The 13,214-nt window shown below is 43.8% G+C and overlaps 1 protein-coding gene across 8 annotated transcripts in view; it reads right to left on the bottom strand.

Moving 5' to 3' along the window:
* Positions 1 to 13,214, bottom strand: part of LOC309615662 (uncharacterized protein) — a 70,497-nt gene that overhangs the window by 14,155 nt on the left and 43,128 nt on the right. For 4 of the 8 annotated variants that reach the window (XM_082365724.1, XM_082365722.1, XM_082365723.1 and 1 more), the window contains exon 2: positions 9,590 to 9,685. In XM_082365724.1, the coding sequence (XP_082221850.1) occupies positions 9,590 to 9,685 (96 nt within the window). Of the gene's footprint in view, positions 1 to 227; positions 318 to 3,606; positions 3,840 to 9,589; positions 9,686 to 13,214 lie in introns of those variants that run through there. The other 4 variants (XM_082365726.1, XM_082365727.1, XM_082365720.1 and 1 more) reach the window with 2 other exon arrangements.

The following is a 13,214-nucleotide window of genomic DNA, read 5'->3' as shown; positions in this document are numbered from 1 at the left end:
CTCCTTAACTGGATTTGTTTTTACTTTAACTTTATCTAGTAACTCCTCTCGAACAGATTTTTAGGGAGATCTATGGTCATACAAGAAAAAGGGGGAAATAATGGGGAAAAAGAAGCCAGTGGGAAGGAAAAGAAGGGTGCTATGGTTTCCCAATGGCACAGACCCATCATGCAAAACCCTTGATGTATTACTGAATTTCTGCACCGGTCAGGCACAAAGCCCGTTACCTGACGTGCCCACTGGGTTGTCTGGATTTTGAACAATGGCCGCTCCCATCTGGAACCCTTTGCAATTTTGCAACCGTTTCAGCGGCTCTGCTGAAAGCAGTGAAACAACAGCTGGTGAATAATCTCATTTTATATTAATAGAGCAGTGCTGACCCATCTAGGTCCCTCAGTACTTTACGAAACAGAACATCCTTTCTTTCCCAGGTCAAGGAACAGAGGTCTCAGCCATACTGCATTACAGCACAAGTAGGGGCCATTGCAGAATCAGGGGCAGAAAGAGCCCTTTTCCTGCAGACAGAACCTACTGGACTCTTTCAGATGAAATTTAAGTTAGGTTGAGAAGGCTGGGAGAAAATATCTGCATTAAATCACCAGACTTTACCTATGGTAAGAAATAGCCACAAAGTTGGGTGATAATCCTGAAAGATAAATCTGGGCTATTTTTAATACCAGGGCTAGCTGGTGGTTTAACATGAGTGGAGTCAAATAAAACAGAACGTGACGACACCACCCGTTAATTGGTGTTCCTGCCTGTGCCAGTAGCATTTTCAACACTGTAGAGAATTGCAAAGGAATAAAAAATAATCTGTGATTTTGAGGTACTTCATTTTGCTGGAGGATTTATTCAACCAATGACTAACTAGAAGCAGGGATGTAAGATATAAGCATTAAAGATATATACCGTAACCAATTATACTATCATTGACATATACAGGGTGGGAAAGCTAAAATGTTTTCCTTAAGCAACATTTCTGGAGGTTTTGTCAAAACTTTTTTTTTTTCCAGGAGAAAAGTAATGTTTTCTTTTCCTTTTTTAATTTTATTTTTTGGCCAGGCCACGTGGCATGCGGGATCTTAGTTCCCCATCCAGGGATGGAACCTGTGCCCCCTGCAGTGGAAGCACGGGGGCTTAACCACTGGACTGCCAGGGACGTCCCAAGTAATGCTTTCTTTAACATTATTTAACATTTCCTAAAGCTTAATTGGGAATTCCTGAGCCAATTCTTTTAATGTGGAATAGGAGGAAACCGCTAGAAGGGAATTGTTAGGTGGATTTTCTACATGCCGCCAAAATAAGTAACCTATTCTAGGGCCAGGCACAGAACCTGGGGTGAGCACTGAAGCCTGACCAGAGGGAAGGAAGGAGAATGGTGGAAATTTCTTAGAACCGTAGTTCCTGACCTCTACCCTTTGTTTGGTTCAAGGACCCTGTGATGGTTAATTTTATGCCTAAACTTGGCTGAGTCATAGCGCCCAGATATGTGGTCAAACATTATTCTGGATGTTTCTATGAAGGTGTTTCTGGATGAGATTAATATTTAAATAAGTGGACTTTGAGTAAAGCAGATTGCCTCTGTAATGTGGGTGGGTCTCATCCAATCAGCTGACGGCCTGAATAGAACAAAAGTGACCTCCCCTGAGCATGAAGGAATTCTCCAGCCCAACAGCCTTTGGACTTGAACTATGGTATCAACTCTTCCTGGGTCTCTAGCCTGCCAGCTCACCCTGAAGGTTCTGGACTTGTGTAAGCCAGTTCCTTAAAATAAATTTCTATATCTATACATCCTAATGGTTCTGTTTCTCTGGAGAACACTGAGTAATACAGAACCCTCTTTGAGTTTTTAGAAGGAATATTTAACGAATGCCTTCTATGTGCCAAACTACGGTCTTTCCCCCCAAACCCCCCAAAAAACCCTGCAAACACCAGCTTTATTTATGGTCTCCAGGGAATCACCAAATCTTTGAAGCACATCATGGATTCCCTCTCTCAAATTAAAACCTCCTGGGCCTCCAGCTAGTAAAAGGGATATAACTGAATAATTCCTCTTCCAAATTTTCCTGTTCTGAAAGCAATTACCACCTGGCAGGTGGCTTAAGGAATGTAGCTACATGAAGTTTTAAAAGCATCAGGAAGGCGTCCCACCAGAAATCTCCGTCTCCCTCATCTCTCTGAGGGGCCAGGGACTATACAGTATTCTGTAGTACAGGCTTCCTAATTTAACTGCAGTAAGGCATTGCTACCGCACATGGTGTGGCTCAGACTAGCTGGTTATTCCCAAACATCAGCATTGCCTCCTTGGCCCTCTGCTCCTCAACTTGTTCTCGCTGATGGAATGTGAGTGAAGGTTGTATGTGTGGCCCCCGGTCAGAGGCCATTCAGATGGAGAAGCCTTTTCATGCTCTTTCTTCCCTTGCAGCAGACCCAGTGAAGGACTTTTTGGAGATGATGACAGAGGCCCTGGATGGATGGAGCTTGAAAGAGCAAGAGGCCAGATCCCCTTTCTCTCCTACCACTATATTGGACTGTGATAGAAGCAAGAAATAAACCTTAACTTTGTTAAATTACTGAGATCTGGGAGTTGTTTGTCAGCTTATCCTGATGAATACACATGGGGATTTTGTCACTGGAAAAAAGATTTTCGTAGAAATACCAGAGAAATACCAATTTTAAAGAGCTAATATGATCTACGCCATTATTACCCATTGACCTTAGCAGAGACTAAAGGCAGGGTCCTGAGGAAATAGCCCTAGTTAGGACTAAGGAGTCTAAACTCAGAGATGACATGAGGTGACCAGGCTCCTGCCAGAAGCTGCCATGCTGCAGAAGTGCAGAGGGCATCATTTACACAGGCTCTGTAGTTCCCTGGAGTTGTACAGTGCACAGCCTGCCCAGCCTTACAAAGTAGCCCTGCTCCTGGGAGCGGCAGAGCAGTACAAAAGCAGCAGGAAGAACTGAGAGCGGCAGTAGGAGGGTGGTGCAGAGCACTCCATGCCTCTTTCCTGGTTTCATCCTCCAGCCAAGCGTTGGCCCTGTTATTGCTGAGGTACCTGAAAATTCTACCCACACTGCAACTAATCACATTCCAAAACAAAAGGACTGACTTTTAAGCCCTTTCGTCCACAAAAGGAAGCGAATCTTCTCTGAAATAGTTCTTTAGGGTCTACTCTAAGTTACTTGTTACTAAAGGAGAAACTATACTGAAAAATGACTTATTTGTTGGCCCTGCAGTTAGAAAATAGGGATTATTATTCCCATTTGTCATGGAGAGTCTTTCTTTATGACTCCTCTGTACATGGTCCCTCACTCCGCCCCCTTTCAATATACTTTGTATTATGGAACATTTCAGACAATACAAAACAGAGAAAATAGTGTAATGGACAATTGCCAAGCCTCAACAATTATTAACATGTGGAAATACTATTTCCCTCCACCTAACTGGATTATTTTGAAATTAGTCCCAGATTTCACATCATTTCATCCATACATATTTTAGTATTGTGTCTCCAAAAGATAAGGACTCTTAAAAAAAACATAACCATAATGTCATTATCATACCTTAAAAAGTCTTAATATTATCAAATAGTCAGTGTTCAAACATTCCAAATTTCTCATTATTTATTAAGTTTTTAAAAATTATGGTCCATACATTGCAGTTAATATATCTTCTTCATCTTTTTTAACTTACAGGGTCCCCTGCCTTTTTTCCTTTTTCCTTTTAATTTATTTGTTGGAGAAACTGGATTATCTGTTCTGTAGTTTCCCACATTCTGCATTTTCCTGACTGCATCCCTGTGGCATCATTCAACATGTTTCCCCAAGGCCTGTATTTCCTGAAAGGTATTGGTTAGATCTTGATTAGTTCAGGTTCCATTTTTTGACAAGGATACTTCATAGCTGGTGCTGTGAACCTCCAACTGCATCACATCAGCATCACATGATGTCTGATTGTCTCCTCTTCTGTGATGCTAGGATTGATTAGTGAATTCAGGCATTGCCAGCTTGGTCCATTCATTTAAAAGTACCCCATAAGCTTTTCCCCTGATAGTTTTTAATAGCCAATGATGGGACTTCCCTGGTGGCGCAGTGGTTAAGACTCTGTGCTCCCAACGCAGGGGGCCCGGGTTCGATCCCTGGTCAGGGAACTAGATCCCACATGCATGCCATAACTAAGGAGCCCACGAGCTGCAGCTAAGGAGCATGCCTGCTGCAACTAAGACCTGGTGCAACTAAATAAATAAATAAATAAACCTACATTAAAAAAATAGCCATTGATGATCATTGTTTAGATCTATTATTTCATTAGGGATTAGAAAAGTATGGTATTCTAATTCTGCAATTCTTCCTTCATCTGCGAGCTGGAAAGCTTCTGAAACAAGAACTTTTCCTTAACAACAATTCAGCTATCCTGAGATGCAGTTCATATAGAAAAGACAAGACAAATGCTCAATTCTTTCCCTTTTTAAACCAGTTTTTAGAGTGATGAGTTGGTTCCCTAGCAACCTGTAAAGGTGACCTATGAGGAGGTTTTTTTTTCTGGTGTAATTATAAACTCATGGATTTTAATATATTTGATGAATTTCAATACATTGGAGATGCTCAAATTATTCCATCTTTGAACACTGAGAGTCTCTTTACATTGGCTCCTGACTTGAGTCTTTGGTACATAACACAGCCATCTCTGAAAGCTTCCTTGCTTTCTAGGATGACAAATTGCTCATTTCTTGCCCTAGCTCTGGAATCAGTGATTATCCACAGAAGCCCTGGTTCCCTTTAGTGACCACAATTGAATTGAGGGACCACATTCTGGGTGCCAGGGGTATTTCTTGCTCCTGGGATTGCCATATGAGTAGGCCTTTTCAGTGGCCAGAGCCAGACTGGCCCCGCTTCTGCTTCATCTCCTCCTACTGCCCTCATTGACTTCACTCCGAGCACGCTCTCGTCCTTGTTCACTGTGCCACTAAAAGGAACAGAGCAGGCAACTCCTGCTGAGGGTCACCTCATTGCCTTTGCCGTTCCCCATGCCTGTCACGCACTCCTCCAAACACCGCTGCTCACTCCTTGTGTCCTTCAGGCCTTTATTCAAATGTTGCCTGCTCAGTGAGCCCATCCTGAACACCTCATCCAACACAGAACACAGACCCCCTGCCCTCTCCAATATTCTTCACCCCTCTCCCCTGCCTGAGCTTTCTCCCAGCACAATACTATGTAACTTACTTGTTGATATTTTGTCTACCATCCATTTACTCACTAGAATGTATAGTCCAAAAGGGCAGAGACTTTTGTCTATTTTGTTCAGAGCTGTATCCCTGGCATCTAGAACAGGGTCTGGCACAGAGTAGCTGCTTAGTAAATAGCTGTTTAAGAAATGAATTACAGGACTTCCCTGGTGGCGCAGTGGATAAAGAATCTGCCTACCAATGCAGAGGGCACGGGTTCGAGCCCTGGTCCAGGAAGATCCCACATGCCGCGGAGCAACTAAGCCCACGTGCCACAACTACTGAGCCCGTGTGCCACAACTAAGACCTGGTGCAACCAAATTAATTAATTAATTAATTTTTTAAAAAAAGAAAGAAAGAAAGAAATGAATTGCAGGACATCCCTGGTGGCGCAGTGGTTAAAAATCCACCTGCCAATTCAGGGGTCACGAGTTCTATCCTTAGTCCGGGAAGATCCCACATGCCAAGGAGCAACTAAGCCCAAGTGCCACAACTACTGAGCCTGTGCTTTAGAGCCTGTGAGCCACAACTACTGAGCCCACGTGCCACAACTACTGAAACCTGCACGCCTAGAGCCCGTGCTCCACAACAAGAGAAGCCGCCACTTGCCACAACTAGAGAAAGCCTGTGCGCAGCAACGAAGACCCAACGCAGCCAAGAATAAATAAATAATAAATAAATAAATTTCTTAAAAAAAAAAAAGAAATTAATTGCAAGGAAATAAGGCTACTGTGACTGATCTTAGCCCATCCAGTCTTTCAGTTATTAGACACTTTTGGCAAACATTTGTAGCCTCCAAAAATTAGAGGTCTGTGGGGAATGTAAGCTCACCCTGCCCCATTATTTCACCAAGTCTGGAAACGGGACTAAATTCAGTCACACACACAATTGTTAGCCTCATGGGCCATTTTAAGGACTGTGGTTTTTAAGCTGAGTAAGACGGGAGGTGTGAAAGACAGGAGTCAAGGACAACTCTCCAGGGTTGTGTTATTTTGTTTTTATTTGTCTGGGGGGTTTTGGGCCAAAACCAAAACTTTTAGAGTGGTGTTGCCATTTACCAAAATGGGGAAGAAAATGAGAGAAGCAGGTTTTGAGGGACAAATCCTGTTGGTTTTGACAGACCAGTGAGATATTGGAGCTGTCAATTGGGCAATTAGATAGAAGGGTTTCAAGTTCAGAGGTGAGGTCCTGCCTGGGTAGATAAATTTGGGAGTCATCAGTGGAGAGATGGCACTTAAACCCTTGACACAACAAGAGAGAGGAGACAGAATGGAGACAAAGTTTCAGGATTGATCCTTGGGTACTTTAAGGTCTGGGAGAAGAGGAGGAACTAGTAAAGGAGGCTGAGAAAGATTGTACTGGAAGGCGGCCAGAAACTGTGGAGAACATATTGTTCTGAAACTGTTCCAAGGAGGATGGAGTGAGCAACTGCCTTAAATGCTGCTGATGGGTCAAGTAAAATGATCACTAGATTAAAGATAGTAACTGGGGCTTCCCTGGTGGCGCAGTGGTTAAGAATCCGCCTGCCAATGTAGGGGACACGGGTTTGATCCCTGCTCCGGGAAGATCCCACATGCTGCGGAGCAACTAAGCCCATGAACCACAACTACTGAGCCTGCATTCTAGAGCCCGCGAGCCACAACTACTGAAGCCCGCGTGCTTAGAGCCCATGCTCTGCAACACTAGAAGCCACAACGATGAGAAGACCGTGCACCGCAATGAAGAATAGCCCCTGCTCGCTGCAAATAGAGAAAGTCCGCGCACAGCAACGAAGACCCAACACACCCAAAAAAATAAATAAATAAATAAATAAAGATAGTAACTAACCATCCCTAGGGGATAAATCAAAACCAGCACACAAATACATACCCCACTCCCCATGCTGATTTATCTTAAAGTAAATCATAAACAATATGACAAGGTTTTTCCAGGTACATTTTACTGGATGGAGGGCAACAATATGGCCCAATCTTACCTGGACTGGAGTGGGGAGCATGCAGCCTGGTGTTTCTGATCTTCAGGGTAACACTCAGGCCATCTCAGACATTAGAAAACCAGAGCATCCCCTTAGGCAGGGTTAGAGAAGTGGCTTCATTCCTGGGAAACACCACTCCAGGGGAGACCAACCCCCCCCCCACTTCACCTGGGTGTTTAGGGGAGGTAGGGCAGCTTCAGAGCGGACAGGTGAGGTCGAATGGGCTGCCTTAAAGTGGAGGCGTGGCAGTACCTGTGGGGGAGGGGGGTGGCTAGCCACCCTACCTGGAATCTGCCTGCACCTAACATCCGCTTCTCCCCACTTTTCCATCCTATTTCACGTCAGAACTAGCAGGGAGCCCTCCCCCTCACATCTTCATTCCACCCCACTTTTCCCCAATCTTTTGTCGGCCTCAGCTTCTCCACAGGGATCACAAAGGTCAATAGCTTAAAGGAAATTCATGATAATTGAAAACAATGATGGGGACTTCCCTGGTGGTCCAGTGGTTAAGACATTGAGCTTCCACGGCAGGGCGCACGGGTTTAACCCCTGGTTAGGGGGGGAACTAAGATCCCACATGCCCTGCACAGCCAAAAAAATTAAAAATAAAATAAAATAAAATTGAAAACCATGATCACTTTGATACAGGTTAAGAGTGAGACAAATCTCTCCTTGAGTGGAACACATTTAATTCCCCACCTGGCCCTTTCCCTTGGGCATAAGTACCTATAGCCTCCAAAACTATAAGGAGGTAGGGCAGGGGGACGAGGGGACCCTGACACTTAGCCTAATGAAGTTTCATGTCAAATACAAGGAGAGCATATTCCTTCACCAGAGCTATCTCCTTGAGCCTCTTATAATCAAAAAATTGATTTTATGGTTTCTAATCAAACACTTTTGCCCTTAAGGTATCACCCACAAATCTACTGCAGGACAGTGCAATATATGAAGTCAGGTTTGGGAAGAGTCCCTGACCTCAGTTTCCTAGTCTGAAACCAAGCAGGACCCTGTTGGGCTCCCAGGTACAAATCCTATCTGTGCCTGAGTTCCAAAGGGCAGGTTCAAACAGTTGCTAATCAGGGAAGGGAGGGGATGCACAAACAAGGGAGGAACGGTCAAGAAACAATAGTGCAGCCTTGGGGCAGGGTCCTGGTTCCTCCTCAAGGAATATATATAGCAATATCTTTGAGTTCTCCTGCAGGAACTAAGGCCCCATCCCGGTGGAGGATGGTAACTTGATGCTGAGCACAATTCCTGGAGCATAGCCTGTTGCCTCACCACTAGCCAATCATTAGAAAAGCATACAGGGACTTCCCTGGTGGTCCAGTGTTTAAGAATCCACCTTCCAATGCAGGGAATGCGGGTTCGATTCCTGGTTGGGGAACTAAGATCCCACATGCTGCGGGGCAACTAAGCCCGCGTGCTCTAGAGCCCATGTTCCGCAACTACTGAGCCCATCCGCTCTAGAGCCTGCACACAGCAACTAGAGAAATCCATGTGCCGCAAGGAAGATCCATCCCGTATGCCATGACTAAGACCCAATGCGGCCAAATAAATACCAAAAAGAAAAAAGAAGAAAGTCATACACCTTGCAGCTCTCACCCCAAACTCTGCCTATAAAAACTTTTCCCCCAAAACCATCAGGAGGTTTGGGGTTTTTGAGCATGAGCCACCTGTTCTCCTTGCTTGGCCCTGAAATAAACCTTTCTCTGCTCCAAACTCAGATGTTTTGGTTTATTTGGCCTCACTGTGCCCTGGGGACATGAATTTTGTTTGGTAACAAGTCGATCCATAAAATGCAATGATTTCCAGCCACAAAAATCTTTAGACAAATCTACCTGAATGGATGTGGACCCATCCTCTAGTCATATTAGGTGAAAAACAGAGTATTATGTTACCATTTGTGTAAAAGAAACAAAGAAAAAAAAAAAAGAGGGCACAGAACTTTTCTGAATCTGTGACAGATTGGTGTATAGAGAGAAAGGAGACTTGTATTTCACTATATAACTTTTTGTTGTTTTGCAATTATTAGAATGTACATAAATCAACTATTCAAAAACTAATTAAAAAAAACTAAAGAGAGCACTTAGGAAATCAATACTATTCATGTGATTGATTGATCTTGGCCTTCCAAGGAGGACTTGTAGTTGAGAATTGAAGAAGGGAGTGCTTTTAGAGGGATACATTGATCTCCTAGGGAAGGTTTTAAAGCTGGGGGCAGGCTTGGGATAAGGAGAGTGGAAAAGGTGTCAACACACACCCAGAGACAACTGCACTTGAAAGAACTTGGGAAGTACTTAAGCTCTCGGACACTTAGGAAACTACACCCTAGCTGTGATACCATTATAGAGGTGAGAATGAGCTGATTTAGAAAGCCTAGGGCAGTTACCTCCAGTTCTGAAGATTGTCCAAGGAGTCTCCTCTGCAGTCTTGAAGGGTTGTATCAACTTCATGCACATCTTCAACAAAGGCTGTTTGTCTTTTCCTGAAGGGGAATGGGGAGAATGCACAGAGGTTCAGAGCCCCGGCAAAGAGAGGAGGAGTTGGAGGCTTTGGATCCCCAAGTCTGTGACATCTCATCTCCAGTACTTGCCATCTTGGTGAGGAGTGGGAAATAGACAGGAACTTGGTTTATTCTTTGGGAAATATCCTGGGGCTGACCCACAGCGTCAGGTCAGCCTGAATTTGGGATTTAATCCAAATAAAATCTTATTCTGGGAAGCAACCTCAATCTAGTTGTTACTTTTTGGTTGTTCGTTCTAGAATTGCTTTAATTATGTTAAAACCAAGCTGTCCATTAACTTTGAGTGGAGAAAGAGAGGTAAAGAGAAAAGGAGGGAAAGATATTAGTTAAAGCCAAATCACTGATGGTTTATGGATTGCCCTTCAATTTACCCCTCCTATCAATAGCATTTCTAGTGACCTGGATGGAGTTACTGAGTGGGAAAGACCCAGGTTAGCATCCCAACTCTATTATTAGTCCAACGACCCTGGGCAAATTGAATCAGTGTCCTCCTTGGTAAAGGGAGACACTAATGGCTGCTTCAGTGTTATAATCAGATGAGAGCCTTTGTGCAACTTTTTTTTTAATATAAATTTATTTATTTATTTATGGCTGCGTTGGGTCTTCATTGCTGCGTGCGGGCTTTCTCTAGTTGTGGTGAGCGAGGGCTACTCTTCATTGCGGTGCACGGGCTTCTCATTGCAGTGGCTTCTTGTGTTGTGGAGCACAGGTTCTAGGTGCACAGGCTTCAGCAGTTGTGGCTCGCGGGCTCCGGAGCACAGGCTCAGTAGTTGTGGCACCCGGGCTTAGTTGCTCCGTGGCATGTGGGATCTTCCTGGACCAGGGCTCAAACCCATGACCCCTGCATTGGCAGGCAGATTCTTAACCACTGCGCCACCAGGGAAGCCCCCTTTGTGCAACTTAATCAGCACCTTTTTTTAGCAACTATCATGTGATGGGAAGAGGGATAAAGCAGTCCTTTTGCTAAAGTGTAGGCAGATAGGTTAGGGGGGGGTCCCCGGAAAAAGAGAAGCAGGAATGGTTTTCTTGACATAACAGAGCCCATTTTGGCCTAAGCCATTTTGTGATCTAAGCCTGGCCACAATGCTTGCCCTAGTACAGGTCTCAGTAATTAATGATCTTAAGGGAGGGGATGAACAAATAAGGAAACAATAGTGCAGCCTTGGGGCAGGGTCCTGGTTCTTCAAGGAATATACATAATAATAAATCTTTAAGTTCTGCAAGAATTAAGGCCCCCAAGCAGGTGGAGGATGGAATGATGTTGACCCTTCCAAATTCAATCAACTAAAGCTTGGACTCTGTCAACCTTTGCCTCAATTCTATGCTGAATTCTCCTCTGCTCAAGCTCCCTCGTGAATATGCATGTACCCTTAGCTTAAAACTTCCTCAATTTTGCGGTTGGGGAGGCAGTGTTGGGAAAGTGTTCTCCTTCCTCGCTGCAAGTAATAAATCCTTCCCTCTCCTGCTCTTTGGCTTGGTTGTGTCTATTGGCTCAACACCCACCAAGAGGTAAACCCAGTTTTCCGATAACAAAAGGGCCTCAGTGACAATCTGAGAGGTAAGTGCTAAGCTGTGGATTGATCAAGGGAAAGAGAGAAGGCTGTAGATTTGCAGAAAAAAAAAAAAAAAAGGTCTGTTACAGCAGTTAAAGCAGATTTCCCCCACCCCTGGAACTCTCCACCACATTGCTCTACTTTATCTTCTTAGCATTTGTCAGTGTTTTGTTTCCATGTTACAGCCAATCCCCCTCCTCTAGAATGCGATCTGCTACAGAGCCCGACCTCTGCCTTGTTTCCTGCTAGGTCTCCCGCGCCTAGAGGTCTTCTTTTCCTTCCTTTCCTGCTTCTTTTTTTTCAGGGGTGGGGGGGTTAGTATATTGATTGGATTTTAAGATTATGGTAACCTCATACATGTTTTAGAGATTTTTAGGGGTTTTTTCCCTATGTCCTGAAATAAGGATACCTGATCCCTGGGAATCTTTGGGAGAATTAGTTCCAGGACCCACTGTGGTTACCGAAATCGGCAGTTGCTCAAGTCCCACATCAGTCGTTTGAAATCTGCGGTTCTGCATCCGCAGATTCAAGCAACCTTGAATCATGTAATACAGTATGAATTTATTTTTAAAAATCCACCTATAACTGCACCCCGCACTTATTTGCAGTTCAAACCCATGTTGTTCAAGGGTTAACTGTAGTTTAAACAACACATAAATTATCTTTTTGTTAAACCAGTGCTACTCAAAACGTGATCTGCAGGCATGAAAATGCAAATCAACTTTGGCACTAAATGTACAGTTTATAGCTCAGCCTATTTTTTTGTGTGCCAGACAAAATGATATTATTTATGAAGCCACTGCAACAGTTCTAGAAGAGTTAATGAGGAGGGGGGGGTACTGGAATGGTAATAATGGATGTTCTCCACTATGCTATTTACAATATATAAAAGTTTAAGGGACTTCCCTGGTGGTCCAGTGGTTAAGACTCTGTGCTTCCACTGCAGGGGGCACAGATTCGATCCCTGGTTGCGGGGAACTAAGATCCTACATGCCGAGCTGTGTGGTCCAAAAAACAAAAAACAAAAACCAAGACATTCAAATTACTGACATGGAACTGATTTTTAAATTATGATACATCCAACCAATAGAATATAATTCAATTATTATAAATAATGTATATCTATAATTGTTATGGGAGGTCATTCACATTTTTAAGTGAAAAAAGCAGACTGCAAAATAGTTTGTGTAGTATTTAATTTGGGGGAGAATAACCCTGCCTCATGTAGGCTCATGTACATTTACATGTGAAAACTTTCTCAAAGTATATACCCCAAAATACTAATACTGCCTAATTCTGAGTGGCTAGATGAAAGTTGTTCTTAAAAACTACCCTTACCCCCCAACCTATAACAACATCAATACAAAGTACAAAACTGCTGTATATGCCAATCTCATCAGCTTAGAATATAACAAGGCCTTAACACATTTAATATTCAAATGAATATGCCTACATTCATTTGAAAATATATATCCCAATATATGAAAAAGTTCATTTTGCTCCAGAGGTTCTCTTTGATATTTCCTGGGACCCCCCAGGTTGACTTACTCAATTCAAAGGGGTTATTTCAGGGCTTCCCTGGTGGCGCAGTGGGTGAGAGTCTGCCTGCCAATGCAGGGGACACGGGTTCGAGCCCTGGTCTGGGAGGATCCCACATGCCGCGGAGCAACTAAGCCCGTGAGCCACAACTACTGAGCCTGTGCGTCTGGAGCCCGTGCTCCGCAACGGGAGAGGCCGCGACAGTGAGAGGCCCGCGCACCGCGATGAAGAGTGGCCCCCGCTCTCCGCAACTGGAGAAAGCCCTCGCACAGAAACGAAGACCCAACACAGCCAAAAATAAATAAATAAATTAAAAAAAAAAAGGGGTTATTTCAGAACACCATTAATAAAATCAGTTGTTTGTTTTTAGCAAGACTTTCTTGACGAGTAGTATGTTG

The sequence above is a fragment of the Balaenoptera borealis genome (assembly GCF_965194805.1).
Source record: "Balaenoptera borealis genome assembly, chromosome: 18".
In the NCBI taxonomy this organism is placed as follows: domain Eukaryota; kingdom Metazoa; phylum Chordata; class Mammalia; order Artiodactyla; family Balaenopteridae; genus Balaenoptera; species Balaenoptera borealis.
Note: the sequence above shows the minus strand (reverse complement) of the source record. Positions and strands in the feature narration are given on the sequence as shown.